The sequence below is a fragment of the Trachinotus anak genome, unplaced genomic scaffold (assembly GCF_046630095.1).
Source record: "Trachinotus anak isolate AG129_WGS33_773 ecotype Australia unplaced genomic scaffold, CSIRO_AGI_Tana_v1 ptg000018l, whole genome shotgun sequence".
NCBI classification, from domain to species: domain Eukaryota; kingdom Metazoa; phylum Chordata; class Actinopteri; order Carangiformes; family Carangidae; genus Trachinotus; species Trachinotus anak.
The window spans coordinates 17,218,385-17,236,810 of NW_027273869.1; the positions used below are offsets into that span (position 1 = coordinate 17,218,385).

General features: G+C 41.1%; 1 protein-coding gene across 9 annotated transcripts in view; it reads left to right on the forward strand.

The window, feature by feature from the left end:
* dgki (diacylglycerol kinase, iota) overlaps nt 1-18,426 on the forward strand; it is a 225,496-nt gene that overhangs the window by 42,131 nt on the left and 164,939 nt on the right. For 5 of the 9 annotated variants that reach the window (XM_071502109.1, XM_071502108.1, XM_071502106.1 and 2 more), the window contains exons 5-27: nt 270-326; nt 446-514; nt 631-699; nt 1,935-2,051; nt 2,543-2,617; nt 2,691-2,786; nt 3,370-3,452; nt 3,825-3,885; nt 4,454-4,567; nt 6,799-6,924; nt 7,803-7,881; nt 8,185-8,240; nt 8,973-9,035; nt 10,241-10,314; nt 10,955-11,066; nt 11,164-11,250; nt 12,270-12,382; nt 15,205-15,305; nt 16,446-16,525; nt 16,844-16,888; nt 17,510-17,579; nt 18,084-18,124; nt 18,254-18,378. In XM_071502109.1, the coding sequence (XP_071358210.1) occupies nt 270-326; nt 446-514; nt 631-699; nt 1,935-2,051; nt 2,543-2,617; nt 2,691-2,786; nt 3,370-3,452; nt 3,825-3,885; nt 4,454-4,567; nt 6,799-6,924; nt 7,803-7,881; nt 8,185-8,240; nt 8,973-9,035; nt 10,241-10,314; nt 10,955-11,066; nt 11,164-11,250; nt 12,270-12,382; nt 15,205-15,305; nt 16,446-16,525; nt 16,844-16,888; nt 17,510-17,579; nt 18,084-18,124; nt 18,254-18,378 (1,913 nt within the window). The remainder of the gene's footprint in view (nt 1-269; nt 327-445; nt 515-630; nt 700-1,934; nt 2,052-2,542; nt 2,618-2,690; nt 2,787-3,369; nt 3,453-3,824; nt 3,886-4,453; nt 4,568-6,798; nt 6,925-7,802; nt 7,882-8,184; nt 8,241-8,972; nt 9,036-10,240; nt 10,315-10,954; nt 11,067-11,163; nt 11,251-12,269; nt 12,383-15,204; nt 15,306-16,445; nt 16,526-16,843; nt 16,889-17,509; nt 17,580-18,083; nt 18,125-18,253; nt 18,379-18,426) is intronic. The other 4 variants (XM_071502110.1, XM_071502112.1, XM_071502113.1 and 1 more) reach the window with 3 other exon arrangements.

An 18,426-nucleotide genomic window follows, 5' to 3' on the forward strand; every position in this document is an offset into this window, starting at 1 on the left:
TTGGATTGACTGAATTTCAGCACAGTGACTTAAAGGGCAGGATTTTTGTTTAAGACAATAAAGATCATGGTTCAAAAAGTTTGTCTGCAGCACTTTTTTGACTGTAGGGACATTTTATTATGATAGCATAAGTGTAGTTGAAGTTTTTACGTACTCCAGTTGTTAATGTGTATGTGTATTAATATCTATTTTTCCATTCATCCATACATAAGCCCTCCTGGTATTACTATTTTGTATGAAAATTCACTGATTTTTTTTTCTTTGTCCAGATTAACTTCCGGTGTAAGCCAACCTTCAGAGAGGGAGGGTCCCGATGCCTCAGAGATGTAAGTGTGTGTGTCTGTGGTTGTGTGTCGATGTGAGACAGGAGGATTATTGTGTATCTTGTATTTACACCGTGAGAGAAAGAAAACATCGGCATGCTCAGCGTTTCTCTTTCTGGCAGCAGAACATACTGAGACATCACTGGGTTCACAGACGAAGACAAGAAGGCAAATGTAGACAGTGTGGAAAGGTAAGCACACACACACACACACACACACACAGACAGACACACACACACGCTGTAATGTTGTTCAGTTATTAGTGTTCCTACAGACGACCTCAGGGTGTTTCTGTTTGCTTCTGCAGAGTTTCCAGCAGAAGTTCTTCCACAGTAAAGAAATCATCGCCATCAGCTGCTCCTGGTGTAAACAGGCTGTAAGTAACTTGTCCTCTCTAATAACCAATTAACACAACATTGTCAAAACCAATGTGTATCTCATGCGTCTTCACTAATAAAATGATATTTATTTCCATTAAAATAACCTCAGGGTCTTGTACCTTAAATATACAGAACTACAGGAAGTTTCTGTGTGTCAGCCTATAATGTATTTTATTATTATTTCACATCAGCTAGTAATTACTGGTAGTCATTTCTCTCATTTAACACACACACACCTCAGAGCCTGGTAAAACAGGGATACAAGAAATCTCTCATGTCCTTCTGCTGCCTCTCTGCTGTTGATTCTCTGGTATGAGTGTGAAACATCCCTAAAAATTCTTTGGATAAATCAGAAGGAAAAAAAAAACCTTGAGTAAATAAATCATCTGTCTGACGGCTGGAGCCAGAAGATCGCAAATGGCACTGAAGGAATGCAGCAGTGTTAATAATAAATCCTATTCTGGGGCTGTTTGTTGATGAATTTTCATTAGAAATATCAGCTTCTCTTACAAAATGCTTGATGTGACAGAATTGTGGAAAAACTGATAACACTTAAATACTTGACTTTTTGCCTTAGTCATGTATTGGCTGTATTGTATTTTTTTGCTTTTATGAACATTTCATTTTGTTCATGTGTGAAACTTAAACTTTAAGTGAATTATGTGGATTATTCACAATATTAAAAACATTTATTGGAACTACTTTCTTTATTTTTCCTAGAATCTTTTTATTACAATTTTTTTCCAATAATCATGTCTATGTTGCCCCTTTTCCATCATATATCTTTGAAGATCGTAACACAGATTGTGCAAAACAAAACACCTGTTTCCTTGACTTTCTTCCTGCTTCTCTCTCTTTCACAAACACCTGCATGATTTACATAAAGAGCATCATCAGCTATGTTTTACTGAAGTCGACTGAAGTTTACTGTAGAACTGTTGACAGTGTGTTGTGTGGACTGTCAAGAGCACCACGGCCACTGCTTCTGGAACGATGCATTACTGTGAACATTTCAGTCAAAGCTTTGAGAAGCACAAATGGGAAACAGATTTCTCAAAACCTCAGCAAATAAAACCAAAACTACATTTTGTTTTGGGTCATTTGGGTGGAATGACCTTTAAAAAAAAGGCAGAGTTGAGGACAGCTGCTGCCCAGATGTGAAACTCTTTGTCTTTGATCAGATAATCAATAAAGAGGAGAAACAATAACAAGGTTTTTTTTTTTGCTGCAGTTCCACAACAAGGTGACGTGTTTCATGCTGCACCAGATTGAAGAGCCATGTTCACTGGGAGCCCACGCTGGAGTCATAGTACCACCCTCCTGGATCATCAAAGTCAGGAAACCACAGGTGTACACACACTCACACACAGACACACACTCCCATTACAGAGGTCCCTCACCAGTCATCAGTCCACTGGATGATGGAGTTCACTTTCTGTCATTTGGTGACGTTAATGAGAAATGACTTGTTGGATCTAAATATAAAACTCCAAAAGAAGGCCTGTGTCAAAAACTGTGTGTGTGTGTGTGTGTGTGTGTGTGGTTGTGTGGTTGTGTGGTTGTGTGGTTGTGCGATATTGGTTATGATGTGATGTGAGCTGACACATGTCTGATCTGTCTGAGGGAACTCTTGGTTTGTGTCTCTGTCATCACACACACACACACACACACACACACACACACACACACACACACACACACACACACAGATACAGACACACACACATCCCTCAGTCACATCACATGCTTCATTGCACTTTTAATTACCATCACAAGGGACATGGTGACAGTGAACTAACCATTGAACTTTGTGTGTGTGTGTGTGTGTGTGTGCCCCAGAGCTCACTTAAGAACTCCGCCAGGAGAAAAAAGCGGACATCTTTCAAACGAAGGACGAGCAAGAAGGGCCTGGATGTGAGTCACATGACCTGATCAGACTGTTTCGTTTCACTTCCTGCGTGTCGCCGCTGACTGTGTTTTTCTTTAGGAGTCTAAATGGCGTCCGTTCATGCTGAAGCCGCTCCCGTCTCCTCTTATGAAGCCCATCTTGGTTTTTGTCAACCCCAAGAGTGGAGGCAACCAGGTCAGTAAACCTTTTAGCGTACAAACACACACCAGCCGTCTTTATTTGATCTGGATAAGTGACAGTGGAGAAGGTCCTGTATGTAATCTAATCTATACTCTGTACTCTCATGTCAGAATCACTGCTTGTACTTCCTCTTTACCTCGACCAACTAATGCTTTTTATTAGTGGAAAAGTTGCTCAATTTCTCTCTGAGGCTGGATTCAGCCAACAACCTTTCTACTGAACTCCGTCATAAAAGAGATAACATCATGTTGCATCATGACAGTATCAGATTTTAATAAAAGAAGATCGGTTATTAATTTACTCCTCCGCTGCCTGGATCTCAACAGGATGTTGTGGAGGTGATTTATTTAAAACGAACCAAAAATGTTTCATCAGGCGGCTGGAGCTCGTAGCCCACATGTGTTATTAAATGTCCCAGTTCCCAGTGACAGAACATTTAATTAGGAAGATGTCAGTTTAACCGGGATTAGTTTTATCAGATGATCTGAGTTTGCTGAACAACTTCATCATCATCATTATAATATCATGATGGATTTGAATGACAGAGAACCTTTATTCTACGTTTCTCTGTCCGTAGGGTGCCAAGGTGTTACAGATGTTCATGTGGATCCTGAACCCGCGACAGGTGTTCGACCTATCACAGGGCGGGCTGCGAGAGGCGTAAGTACCCTTCAGAGGAGGAAAGTGTTGGGCTTTCATTAGAAATCGTTCTACTTATACCTTCAGAATAAAGTCAATGTCACATTCAGAGTTTAATTCAGTGATAATTTCCTGCTTAAATTGTCATTTCGCATCGTACTATTATCACCATCCGCTGCTGTGGGGAAAAAATACAGAATCTCCTCAGTTCAGTTTTAGTCATTATCCTCTTTGATTCATTCAAACACGCTGCCCATGGGTCGAACAATTTACATGAAACTTGGACCAATTACACCCACTCGACACCAATCAGCGCTGCTTTCTGCCAAAGAAGCTTCTTTTATTCCTCGACCCAGCTTCTCTCTGCTGTGTGTGCACTCTGTGAATTGTCAGGTTGGAGTTGTATCGGAAAGTGCCAAATCTGAGGATCCTCGCCTGTGGAGGGGACGGCACGGTGAGACTCTGTTCTGTTCTATTCTATTCTATATAGTTTGTATTACATATACTTTTTTTATTATGAAATATAAAGAAAGAAATAAGAAAAACACAAACAGGCTTAGTGTATATGTGCAGGTAAGCACACACACACATATACACATTTAAGTAAACTATTTAAAACTAAGACAGCAAAATATATTTAATAGATGAATAATTAATCAAATAGACAAAAGAAAAGATAACAGAAAACTACTGATAGTGTATAAATTGTCTAAAGTTACTTAAATAAAAGCAACTCTTGTTTTGAAAAATCTCTATTTCAGGAAGTCCACAAATGGTTCCCACATCTTTTCAGAGTCTTTGGATTTTCCCTTTAATGCAGATGTTAATTTTTCCACCTGGTGTTTGGCTTTAGTGGATTTTTTCAGCACACAGTGATTGTATATTTTACCTGAAGATAATGAAAATATAAAAAATACAAAATGTAAAAAAAATATAAAAATGGTGAGCGAGAGAGATTATTGTTTGTGTTTCTGGTGATAAATTACATACGTTCTATTATAAATCTTGGTCTCTCTGTGTAGGTGGGGTGGATCTTGTCTACTCTAGATGAGCTGCAGATGAACCCCCAGCCCCCGGTCGCTGTTCTTCCTCTGGGAACAGGAAATGACCTCGCCAGGACGCTCAACTGGGGCGGGGTGAGTTTCTAGCCTTGACTTGTGCCGCGGAGTTGACAGAGAGCGACAGGATGTAGCAGCTTCTCCTCCCTGTACTCATTCATCCACAAGTGTCTGTTTTGTCTGTTTAATGACTCTGAGGTCAGATAATTTATTAAAATAAGTTAGATCAAAGAGCAAAGTGCAATTATCTCTCTGGGCTTATTGTAACTGGAAAATGATGTTAAGATATAATTCAGAAAAATGAAATAACAACAACATTGCTGGCGCTTGAAAAGTTATATATATATATATATAAATACAGTGTATATATAATGAGGAAAGACAAATAATAAGGAATAAAAATCTGTAATAAATATGAGTAAATAAGTGTATGTATGTATTCAAAACTTCGAACAATATTGATGCGTATTTAAGATGAATCCAGTATTTATCTCACCGTCAGAAAAAGTTACCCGTAGTCCAGGAAGACCGCGAGCGCTCACTTCCTGTGTGTTATCCTGACGTTTAATCTCTGTCTGACCCCCTCAAAACACAACACATCAAGGAAAGATGTCACGGTTGTTGTTGACATTGTAGACGCTGCACATTGAACCCTGCAGTGGCTTTGTTGGAATGAAACACAGTCCAGGGCAGGTTTAAGTTTATAGAACAATCTAAAAAGTTTTTGTGATTAAAAACTTAATTGATGCTACAGTTTGTTTTTTATTATTTTGAGGCATGTGTTTAGAGGTTGTCCATCTGTTTCTCTCTCTCGCTCTCTTTTTTTTTTTTTTTTTTTTTTTTTTTTTGAAATCCATCCGTTGTTGAGTCCCCCAACTTCATCATGGCGTAGTAATAAGCTGATGAAGGGGTCCTTTAAGTTACATTAAAAGAATAAAATATAATGCACCATTCCTCTTTAGGAAGGAGGAGGCTGCTGCAGGTTTCTAACTGAAATCAGGCGAAGTGCTGAAGCATCAACAACCTGCCCTTTGACACACACACACACACACACACACACAAACACACACAAACACACACACACATTGCATAACTGTACTGCAACATAGAAGAAGAGACCTTTTTACAAGCACCCACGTTCTTCCATTAGGGTTTTTCTTTAGACCAGTTATGTGGGCTTGCAGCGAAGATAATACATCAAACATCCACATCAAACGTCAAAAACCTGAAGTGGTATTTCAGTCATTTTAAATCACATTTCATTATATTTTCCTGATAGTATCCAACATTTTCAATTACTGTATGTGTTATGTTAACTGGATTTATTTCATCTTTAAGAAACATTTAAATTAGCAGTTATTTAATGTGTGGTACAGTCTGCCTGCACCGTGTTGGATGATGAACCAAGGGCAAGTGAATGACTTTGGCATCTCCAGCAGAACGGTGCAGAAAATTCCTGATGCAGAGAGATGAAGATGCTTTGAACAAAGATGGAGCCGAGTGAAAATTCATATCTACCATGTGTGTAATTAGTGTAATTAGTGTAATTAGTGCGTCCCTTCTGTCCTCTGTATCACGGGGTATTTCTGACTGCAGGATTTTTTTATCCACTTTGTCTCTGTTGCTCCTTAGCTTTCCTTTTTCCTTTTCCCTTTCCTGTCCTTTGTTTGTCCCTTTACTATTTCCTTTCCTTTCCTCTCACCTCACTGCTTTTTGTCCTTCTCTCCTGTCCTTTTGCTCTCCTTCCTCTTCCCTTTCCTTCCACCTTTCTCATCACCTCCTTTTCCTTCCTTATCTTTTCCTTTCCTCCCGACTGTTTCCTTTTCTCCTCTTTCCTCATCTCTTTCTGACTCAGTTCTGTTACCAACCACTGCATCTGCCCCACCTCCTCCTCCCCATCTCTCTCCCTCCCTCTCTCTCTTTGTGTGTGAGTGTGAATGTCCTTGTGAATTGCAGTGTGTCAGAGTGTGAGCTCCGTTGTGTGTGTGTGTGTGTGTGTGTGTGTGTGTGTGTGTGTGTGTGTGTGTGTGTGAGCCTCAGAGGCGACCCTGCTGATGAGCACTATTATCATCCGATTGTTGTCTCCTTGTGTGTGTTTGTGTGTTTGCCACTTGGTGCAGTCACTGACTTCCTGACCTGGTCCAGAGGGAGAAAATAAAAAAACTACTGTGATGGAGGGAAGAGGAGGAAGAGAGAGAGATGAACTGACTGTAGGAGAGAGGGAGGAGTGTGTGTGTGTGTGTGTGTGTGTGTGTGTGTATGTCTATAATACAAACTAACTGTAGCCCTCTCTGTGTGTCTCTCTGCAGGGTTACACAGATGAGCCGGTGTCCAAGGTGTTGTGTCAAGTGGAGGACGGTTCAGTGGTGCAGCTCGACAGGTGGAACCTTCTAGTAGAGAAAAGTGCCGTCCAGCCAGAGGAGGGGACGCAGAAGGTCAGATAAGGAGACTTGGAGTGGGGGGGGGGGGGGGGGGGGTGCATACACATGTGTGTAGTTTAATCACGTTGAGTTGACATTAAAAAGTTGGAACCTACAAGTTTAACAATATTAATAATATTATATTGTATTTTTGTTTCAGGTTTTTCCTTATAATATATAATTATTTTATTGTATTTTACGGTTCAGGTAGAAACAATGTAGAAACGATGTTTTATTTATCAGATGCCAAAGTACAATGTACAATAAGCAAAGCAGTGAAATGAGGGTTGGGCTCAGCAGCGGGGCAGACTGTGTTTTTCAATATTATAAAAAAATATTGCATATGGCGAGAAATTGGGACATTTCATGCAATCAAATATAAACCCACGCCTGATTATGGGGTTGATATTAGGTTGTGGACAGACCAGTCGTCCTTTGTTGGCGGGTTTGGCTGCAGCCGTCTCCATGTGATGGCTTTATTTCTAGCAGCCGAGACTTTTTTTTTTAAAGAGGGAATTCATCCTGAACCATCAGTTTTTCTTGCATCCGTGTAAACCTTTTAATATGAGACGAGCAGCAGGAAGTGATCGCTTTGAATTAGCAGCAACTTAGCACGAGACATACAGTCCTGATGCAGCTCAAATGCTTTTCAGTCTCCATAAAGACTGTCAGGTCAGTTGATTCTGACAAGTTAGTAAACCCTGACACTCAGTACAATGTCCTCACAAGCGGCAATAATGAGCATGTTTGTCTGGTAGAGGGAAAGTGTGTTGGATGAGAATCACTGGATGGACAGACATAATGAGAGGAACGAAGAGGCTCAACCACATGATCTGTCTTTGTACAATATTTATTCTAATGCATCCACTTTACATGTTTCCCTGTGTCCTCAGCTGCCTCTGAATGTGTTCAACAACTACTTCAGCCTGGGCTTCGACGCTCATGTCACCCTGGAGTTCCACGAATCCAGAGGTCGGTGAAAGCTGTTTATATGTCATTTTCACTGTTTTTATATTCCATTAAGTCCTCCTCTTTCCTCTTAATGCATCATACTCCACTGTTGTAGAGGAAAGATGAGCAGAATGAAATAAAACATTAAAAAGGACATATTCAGATATAAACATGCACATTCATGCATACACAAATGAGCCTGATTTTCTCAGTCCGTTACTTTACGCCTCTTTGTCTTCTCATTTTTTATTCCACTATCATCGCAGCACATTTAATGCATTCTCCTTCTTCTTTTTCTCTGTCTCTGTGACTCCGTTTTTCCAGAGGCCAACCCGGAGAAGTTCAACAGTCGCTTCCGCAACAAGATGTTCTATGCAGGAGTGAGTGTCCCTCTCGGCTTATTGTGCACTCACACACACAAACCTAAACTTTCCTCCTCTCCTCATACACGTGGAGTCTGGTACACGACAGACAGCTGAGAGGAAATGTAGATGAAGTGGAGAAGGGGCAATGAGAGGTAAAAGGAGAGGTGGGAAATGTAGAGGAAAGGAAAACAGAAAAACTGCAAGAGAGAGGAGGTGGAGATGAGGCAGGATGTCTGTTTTTAAATAGTAAAACCATTAAAAGTCATGTTCATAGACCTAAATCTAGATGGAAGTGGTGTTATCTTGCTTTCTGGATGAATAATGAACAGTGTCAGTAGTGCAAGTAGATCTGCGTCCCATGTGCCTCAGCGAACATTCAGACGTCACAGTTTTCAATAATTCATTTTGACCTTTTATTCTGCTCTTGTTCTTGTGTAGTTTGTAGAATTTCTGATTAGCAGTGCTCAATTAGAAATTCCCTGTTTCTCCGGCTGTGTTTGTTCTGGGGATGTTGATTCAAGTTTAAAGCTTCGACAAATCTTAGAAAATCTTAAATGTAGTTTTTTTGGAAGCTGCAGATTCTGTGAAGGATGTGAGGTGGAAGGAAGAGATGATGGGCGGGAGTTAGGAGAGGAAGCATGCAGGGGAGTTATCGCTTTTTAATGAGGGAAATGTAATGAACTGTAATTCTGTTTGATTGGGTCCCGTTCTCTGTTTGTGTGTGTGTTTGCGTGTGTGTGTGTGCAGGCTGCGTTCTCAGATTTCCTCCAGAGAAGCTCCAGGGATTTGTCCAAGCACGTCAGAGTGGTGGTGAGTGTTAACACACTCTCTCTCTCGGTCCGTATCGTTTTCCATGTCGACATGTCTGGGCAGCAGGTCGGCCGGGTGATTAAAACACCGTCCTTCAACTGCTCCTTTTACATCCGCCTCACTCAAGTGTCCTTCAGCAAGACACTGAAACCCTCTCAGCGCCACAGACGCTGCTGCTCTGCCACCGACCCCGACCTCTGACCTCCCTGATAAACATGAAGTAACCTGCTCCGCTAACTTAACCTTAACCAGCAGCCATGCTAATTCCATATTTTAGGAGACTAACCCTGTAGTATCATCTATATTCAGAAAAACTCACCTGTAAGTAAAGGTGGACGTATCCTCCGTGACATCATCCACAGGTTTCTGAGGAGTGGGCTGCTCCTCTGTCACCATCTTGGCATTGCCTGCTAATCCAAAAATGGGCAAGGATACGCTCACCCACCTGTCACTCAAAGCGGTCGAGATTAGCTAAAGAGACCAAAACTTTTTTATATCCAGGCTGTAAACATGTTTATTTCTGCTGTAAAGTTGGACATTTCAAATTAGAGTCTGGGCATTGACTCACTTTTGGAGCGAAAAAGGTGTTTTTTGTATTTATTTTGCTCTAAAAATGCTCCATTTTTAATCTGAAGCAGATTTTTTAGAATTAAAATATATGTTTTTTAAAAATCTAATGATATTGAGGGGCTTGTAATGATTTTCTTATAGATTTAACACAATACCTGTCTGATTGTCTGTTCCTGATCACTTGAGAGCTGCACTTAAAGCTTCCTTCTAATTTTCACTTTAAACAGGTGAAAGTCACCTGATAAAAATGTATTTTTTACATTTTTCTTTAGAGTGTTTTTTTTAGAAGTTAGATAAATAGGAGCGCAGTTCTTCAGTTCTTCAGTTTGTTGCTGCACCAGCTTCTGGAGGGTTTGTGCCCCAGAGAGCTGACTGGGAAGGTTCAACTGTATCAATTACTTTCCACCTCCCACATCAAAACAGGTTTAGGACCGAGTGTGAGGGTGAGGAAACTGAGAATGAAAACTGAGAACTGAGAGCGAAGCTTGAAGCGAAGGATGTGAGAGTGGAAATCGGTTATTTTCAATAGATCAGTGGCTTGTTTACAGATTATATCAATTCATGGTGTCATATATCTGCTGATCCACTACAGTCCAACATGAATGACTCTCCCCGTCATCCTCTGTCTTCCCCAGTGTGATGGTACGGATCTAACCCCCAAGATCCAGGAGCTGAAATTCCAGTGCATTGTGTTTCTAAACATTCCCAGGTAGGTGAACACTCAGAGGCCACTGTCTCAGCGCATCTTCTTTGTCTTGCAGAGAGAAAAATCTCACAGGACTTAAATCCATTTTATACGGCAAGATATGAGTCACACAGATTGGAAAGTGACTCATTTCATTAGATTATAATGTGACATTATGGCCTTCATAGTTCATAATTTCCATGACACTGAATGTGTGGCTGCCTGTTAATGCAAAACTGATCATCATCAGTATCAGAATCATTTATTTAAAGCTGACAGTAGCTGATGTTCTTCATGAATAAGCAACAAAAAATCTACCTAATTCTAATTATTCACAGTTTCATCAGAGTGGAAACTACAACTCTCTATTGGACACGGGACTAATAAACTTCCTTTAAGTGGGTTATGAGCTGCTTGAGGCAGAGACAGGAGGTCTCACTCAGGTTCTGTTCTCCAACCACAAAGCTGTTGACTCAAATCCTCCCACACCAGCCTGCAGTTACAACATTTCTCTGGCCAGACATTAGAATAATGAAAACACACTCAGTACCTGTGGTCAGGGAGAAACTCCTCATTATCATTAAAGTTGAACCAGATGCTGCAAATTATTATTGTTTTTTTTTTGGGTTTTTTTTCACACGTGTGTCCCTGTGTGTGTTTGTAGGTACTGTGCTGGCACCATGCCGTGGGGAAACACAGGTGACCACCGGGACTTTGAACCGCAGCGCCATGACGACGGCTGCATCGAGGTGATCGGCTTCACCATGGCCTCACTGGTGAGAGGAACAGGGGATGGCGAAAAGACAGAAAATAAAAATTAAAAAAAGAAAGTCTGGTTTGTTTGAATGTGTACGTCTCCCTCTCGTCCACCAGGCTGCGCTACAGGTCGGCGGTCACGGAGAGAGACTTCACCAGTGCAGAGAGGTTGTGTTAACTACCTTCAAGACTGTACCTGTCCAGGTGAGCACACACACTCACCAGCATCACAACCAGCCTCTAAAACTATTAAACTACTGAAGCCTGAATTCACATAACAGTATAAACAGATTATATCCATAGAAAACAAAACAAGACAATGAATATGAGCACATAACCATCAGTAATAAAATACAGATTTGCAGATTTGAAAAGTAAACAGGATTTGCAGCGAGTTAACTGTGACTTATTTTCACTGCAGCCATTCACACTGTTATAGATGCTTCTGACTGTACACACAGATTCACAACTTACAACTTACAAAAACTACAGACAGTGAGAAGACAACACCACTTCTAACAGATTCATATCATTACAATGTAAACAGACAACTTCTTCTCCTGTCCCAAGCTTGACAAATAAAATCTGCCATAAAAAAAGGATCTTTTCCTAAAACACAACTTTTTATAACAAATCAGAAATATAATTTTACTGAGAGGTGAAGAGATATTTGACCTCACAGACAGTGAAGTTCTACACGAAGGTTGTTTTCATGAGACAATAAATTAATGATATAAAAAGGGTTCAATTGTGTATTCTCTCCAAACTAAGGTATTGAAAATGTGTTGTATTGTATTTATTATTTTAATTAATTTCTTACATGAATACTCCTCCATGTTAACAACCAATGGAATCAATAGAAATACAGTGATCTTTTTAATATAAGTGTTTTTCAGCCACTGACATGATGTTTAAAGAGTAAATTCTGAATTTAAAGATTAATATATTTTTAAATGATCAAATTAATAACAGCAACTAATTGATATTTGTATTGGTATCTTATTGGCACTGATATTGAAAATGACTCCCAGCCGAACTCGTCACTGCCTCAGCCTGTATCCTGACTGCTCTGCTCACTGCCGACATGAAAACCTGCCATATCACATGTTCTGTTTAACTGCTGCTTTGTCCTTTTTAACAGTGATGTGTGTGTGTGTGTGTGTGTGTGTGTGTGTGTGTGTGTGTGTGTGTGTGTGTGTGTGTGTGTGTGTGTGTGTGTGTAGGTGGACGGTGAGCCCTGTCGACTGGCTCCATCCACTCTCCGCATCTCCCTCCGAAATCAGGCCAACATGGTCCAGAAGAGCAAGAGACGCACCTCTGTGCCCCTGCTCAACGAGTGAGTCATTTACACAAACACACACACGCGCACACACACACAGAGGAACTAGGCCAGCAGTGTTGTAAAAGCCCGGGTTTGCTCTGAGTGAGTCATACAATCTGTTTAGTGGGAGCTGACATTCACTCCTCTCAGTGTCCCTCGTCTCCGCTCAGCTCGCCAAAACCACAATCGAAGGAGGGATATGTAACGTCGTCCACTCAGACCGATCAAAACAAAAAGCATCGTGGGTATCTCCAGTGACACGCTGACATGTAACACTGTGGTTTTCCCTCCTCAGAACACAAACACAAGGAGATGTGTATTGATTGTTTGCAGGGATGCGGCGGTACTGCTGTACAGAGACACTGTTTGCTCCTCCCACTAACACTCCTCCATCTCTGTAGCACTAATGACTCCTCATGTATATCTCTGTGTATATCTGTGGGTGCTGTGGGAGTGGACAGGCTGCAGTCATGAGTAAATGAGCAGTAGCTGCAGTAACCAGTGTCTCTGCTTGACGTACTGCTGTGCTGTCACTGTTTGTCCACTCACCTCTGGGCTTTTCTCCGTCTGTCCCTCCTCCTCCTCCTCCTCCTCCTCTTCCTCCCCTTTTTGTCTTGTCTCCTTTCATCCGCACTTCTTCTTTTATTCAATACCTCCAATGTTTCTGATTATTTATGATTTTGTTTACATTTGTTTACCTTCTCTCCTCTTCTGTTCATTTCCTTTGTTACCTTCAACTCTTGTCTCCTCTCCTCCCACCTCCTTTCCTTTTTCTCCCCTCCTCTCTTCTTATTTTCGGTCCTCTCTTCTGTCCTTTCCTTGTCTCTCTTCTCTCATGTCCCTCTTTCCTCCTCATCCGCTTATCACTTCTTCTCTTCTTATCTCCTCCTTGTCTCCTATCCTCCTAATCTCCTGTCTCCTTTCCTTGTCTCCTCTCTTCACCTCTCCTTCTGTTCTTGTCTCCTCCTCATCTCCTCTCTTCCTAATCTCTTCTCTCCTCTCCTCATTTCCTTTAAACTCCTCTCCTCTACTCCCTTATTTCCTCTCTTGCTCCTTTATCATCTCTTCTTTCTTTGTCTCCTCTCCTCACCTCCTCCTCTCCTTCTCTCCCTTCCTCTCTTCTCCTCCTCTGTCCTCTCTTTCTTTCCTTGCCTCCTCCTCTCTTCCCCTTCTGTTTTTTTCTCCTTGTTCTCTCTCTCCTCTCTTTTTCTCTCATCTCACCTCCTCCTCCTCCTCCTCCTCCTCCTCTCCTCCATACATTCCTCCTCTCCTCTGTGTGTGTGTGTGTGTGTGTGCGGCCGTAGTATTCAGAAGGTGTGTGCAGCTGATCTGCGCCGCCTCTCTGCTCCCCCCGACTCCTTCTCTGTGTAAGTACCTCAGCCCTGTGTCACTGTGTGTGTGTGTGTATGTTTGTGTACATGTGAATGAACGAGTTTGTGTTTTGTTGTCTCACGGTTCGACCAATATCTGATTTGATTATACTGATGATATTGAAAGCAGTCAGTGTTTGTGATTGATGGATATTTCAATATTGATCAATATTAATAAGTATTGATATACGATACATTTAATTAAACGAGGAAGGAAACATGTTCGTATGAAACATCACGTGTTATGGTGAGTTAAACTGAATGTTCAACAGGGTGCCTTTAATTTGAAATTTTCTTTTAATTACTAACTTCCTCACTTTTATGACCCTTTTATTACAAATTATACCAAAGGCATCGTCGTGTTGTTTCTCCTGTGAGTAAATGTAGAATATAGACAGTAAAATACCCAGAATTCATTTGTAATCACTATAATTTCAACTCTTTTAATCTTGTACAATATTTACAGCATCAGTCTAAACAAATTTGTGTCAGTGTCGTCTTCAAACTCATACTGGTTGAGCCCTAGTTGAGTCATACTGTGATGTATGGGAGTTTTTGTTGTGTTTGTGGACTGAGAGAAAGACTGACTGTGTGTGTGTGTGTGTGTGTGTGTGTGTGTGTGTGTGTGTGTGTGTGTGTGTGTGTGAGAGCGACACAGCATGCTGAAGCCTTTCTACCTCTCGATGTGCTTCTGCTACTTGTTTCGTTGTTTCTCTGGCTGTAGTCCCTTTAACTTTATCTTAACCCTGAGCTGTGCTCTTATTTATACCTGCACCAGTCCTCGGCTCTCACTCGATGTTCGCGCTCTTCATATTTTTGCATCAGCTTTGGCTGAGAGCTGTAAACACCACGTTGATTTAATGCACTTTATTTTGAATGCACTTTATTTATTTTGAGTTTTTGAGGCTGGGTCGATGGGGGATTTTTGCCGACAGTGGCTGTGTGACCGACAGTGTTTGCTCATTGTACTGTTGTTTATCACCCACCGTGCTTTTGACGTCTGTGTTCCACTTTCATCACCCTCCATCCTCACTGAAGGCAACGCTGCCCACAAACATTGACTTTACAATGTCGGCCCACCTCAAACTCTAACGCACAGTCAGGGTTGTGTTGCAGGAGGAAAGCAGAGCCCTTAATCTTCTACTTCATGCAGCTGGAGGGATGTTTACGACTTTTTACAACCTCCAGTCATCAGAAATATTAAACTTTTAAACTTGAACTCAGTTAAAAAAAAACAAACTTCAAAGCTGTAAATGAAAGAAATGAGAATGAGAGAGGTGAGAAATTAAACGTGATCATGTTGCAAAGGCTCAGATTTAGTTTGTGACGCGTGCGTGTCTGTGTGTGCATGTATGCATACTGTATGTGTGTCATAATCATTGTATGTGTATGTCTGAACTGTGTGTGTGTGTGTGTGTCTGCACATACATGCACTTGTGTGTGTGTGTGTGTTGTTTCTCTTTCTAGTCCTCACGCAGTTCCAGATCGTCTGCGGCTGCGAGTGAACCGGATCAGCCTCCAGGAGTACGACAGACTGCAGTACGACAAAGAACGACTGCGAGATATCTGTAAGCCGCTGTGTGTGTGTGTGTGTGTGTGTGTGTGTGTGTGTGTGTGTGTGTGTGTGTGTGTGTGTGAGTGTGAGTGTGAGTGTGTTCTCTGAAACTAAAATATATAAAGTTACTTCATTATATAAGTCATATAAACAGTGGATCAGATGACCATCAAGTGATGAACCTGCAGATGATCACCAGACTCTGTGGTTGAAATGTTTTTGCATCTTGAACTCAGTGTTTTGGTTTTTAGACTCACAGGTTAAAGGTCAATATTTTACACTTATACAGTGTTTAATTTGAAGTGTTGATCTCCATAAAAAGATATATTTGTGGTTTTAAGACACAAAAAACCATCTCAGTGTAGTTTTACATCTCTCTCAGGCTTCTCTCTGGAGCTCTAGTAACAGCAAGTCAGTGAGCCAATCAGAAGAGAGACTTTGAGCCTCTCCTCTGATTGGAAGACTGTTTTCTGAGTAATAAAATAAAAATATACCAGATTTCAGGTAAACACTCAGAGAAACCAAATCCAGATCCTGGTTGGATGGGCATGGCTGAGAGCATTGACTTCTTTGTTGTGACATCACAAAGTAACAGAAGTCCTGACGGCTCATTTTAAGGCTCAGTTTCTGAATACAGGCTGTGTGCATTTCTCTGTGGACTGAGGCTTTGATACTTTCACAGTATTAATATAGAACCTAGACCTGCTTTATAATCACAAACACATGGACATCTCCCTTTATACTATAAAAGGCCTTTAACTGTTCAGCTGTTTTCAGGGAAAACAAAGCTAATTTTCCAAATAGCAGACAGACATGTGGTGGAGCATTTAGCAACTAAAGAGCCAGAAAGCTCCCGCAGTTGTCAAAAGAAGAGTAAATATTGGACTTGTATTCATCAGGTGGACACAGACACCTCCAGGTGAAAGCTAATGCTGCTCCATCTCAGCTGGATGTGTAAATAAACACTTCAAGTTCATCTGTGAGAATTTGTCAGTGTTTACTGCTCGTTTCTGCTGCCCCCTAGTGGACAAAAGCAGTTATTGCAGGTTTAATTTACTTTGTGTGTGTGTGTGTGTGTGTGTGTGTGTGTGTGTGTGTGTGTGTGTGTGTGTGTGTGTGTGTGTGTGTGTGTGTGTGTGTGTGTGTGTTGCAGCCATCCCAGTAGGCATTGTGGTGGTGAGGGGGGACTGTGACCTGGAGACGTGCCGACTCTATATTGACAGATTACAAGAGGCGAGTCTTCTTCTTTATCATCATCATCATCATCATTATTAGTGATTATCGCTTTAATATTCTCCCCCCTCCCTCCCTCCCTCCCTCTCCCTCTTTCTTTTCTTCCTCCTCTTCATCATTATTTCATGATGCATGCAGCACCATGTCTCCGCTCTCAGTTATTAATAGAAGAAGAGCGGAGGCAGAGCAGAGCTGTCGTTTAGCTGTGTGTCTCACGTGGGGAACATTCACTAACACCGAGTTAACATCTGTGCAAGTTTTTACTGTAAATGCTTTGGCTGTTTGTTAACCTTGAAACCTGTCTGCTGTGCTTGCTAGGATTTACACCAGGCGCCATCTACTGGCCACAGAGTGCACTATCAGGTACATGACTTCTGGGTGTCTCTCTGCAGGGACAAAAATGCTTATTATTAGTTTAAATCTGCCTTTTTACAATGCTTAAAATAATTCCTGTCACTTTTTTTTGCAGGGCACTTATAATGGTTATGATATTTTTTATGAGAGTTGGCAGTTCCATAGAGCATGAAAATAAACCTCTTGGATTTATTACACCTTTTAAAATGAGGAAGGAGGCAATATGCAGTAAATGAAGAGTAGGTTTTACAGACTGACACCAATGCTGAGTAAAATCCTCTCCTCCAACTCTGGAAAAAAATGTCTGGATGTGTGAAATATAAACTAATATATAATCAGGGGAGAACTGCATCTGGCTCTTCCACTCTTCCACTAATTTAAATGACACTTCACACTGTGTGCTTGTCCTGATTGTCTCTGTCTTGTTATTATTTGTTATTATTTGTTGAAACACTCAAAGATAGAAACAGAGATACTTCCCTCTTCTGTCTGATTTCCTCTCTTTTGCTTCTACTTCTTCTATTTATTCCTGAACTTTTTTGAATATAGTTTATTTTCCAGTAGATAGATAGATGACTTTATTCATCCCCGAAAGGTTGATAAAGACGTTGTCTGTCCCTTTGTCTCCAGGATGAGACCAGGGGTGTCCCCAGGACCAGTTCAGCCAGTCGACTGTCTCCCAACTGGAGCTTCTTGGATTGTGAGTTGACGTAAACACTGGCAGATGCTGACAATGAGTTTTTGTTTTTTTTTAAATTTAGAGAAGTGATGGAGATGAACTCAAATGAGCTTTCAGACACTTGCCACCCTGACAGAAGCAAAGATTTGAATACGTTGCTGTAATTAACGCACCATTAGCTTTTATTATTTTTAATAGTGTACAGTTTGATTTTCTTCTCAGAAAACTCTCTCTCCATCCAAAGCCCATATTTTAGATCCTTTTTAAACTGAATCTGTCCTCTCTTCTAAATTTGTACCTCTGATCAACTGCTACATCCACCTTTACTCCACCCTACCTCTATAAAGTGCTTAGTTTTTCTGGGCCTCACAATTATAATAACTTTATTTACAAAGCATTTTTCTTAACATAGTTACAAAAAAGTAAAAAGTAAAGCTGAATATATAAGATGAAATGATGCATAATATGATATAATATTGTCCGGGACATAAACAGTAACATTCATCCCATGTTTCTGCTCCGCAGCCACATCAGCTGATCGCTTCTATCGTATCGACAAGGCTCAGGTAAACACGACTTCATTTCTGTTGTTGCTTAAATGGTTGTTAACCGGTGACCTGATGGATTCATGTTTGATTCTGACTCAAGTGTCTCTGAGCTCAGTGGTAATGATTTTATTCATTTAAATAACATAGGAGCACCTCCACTTTGTGACGGAGATTTGCCAGGACGAGGTATTTATCCTGGACCACGAGGGGCCTGTGGCGAGCCAGGGGACGTCCACAGGGATGCCTGATCTGGTGGTGGAGCCCACAGCCGGGTACGTCAGCAGACACAGGAGACACACACTGTTTGCCTAAATATTATA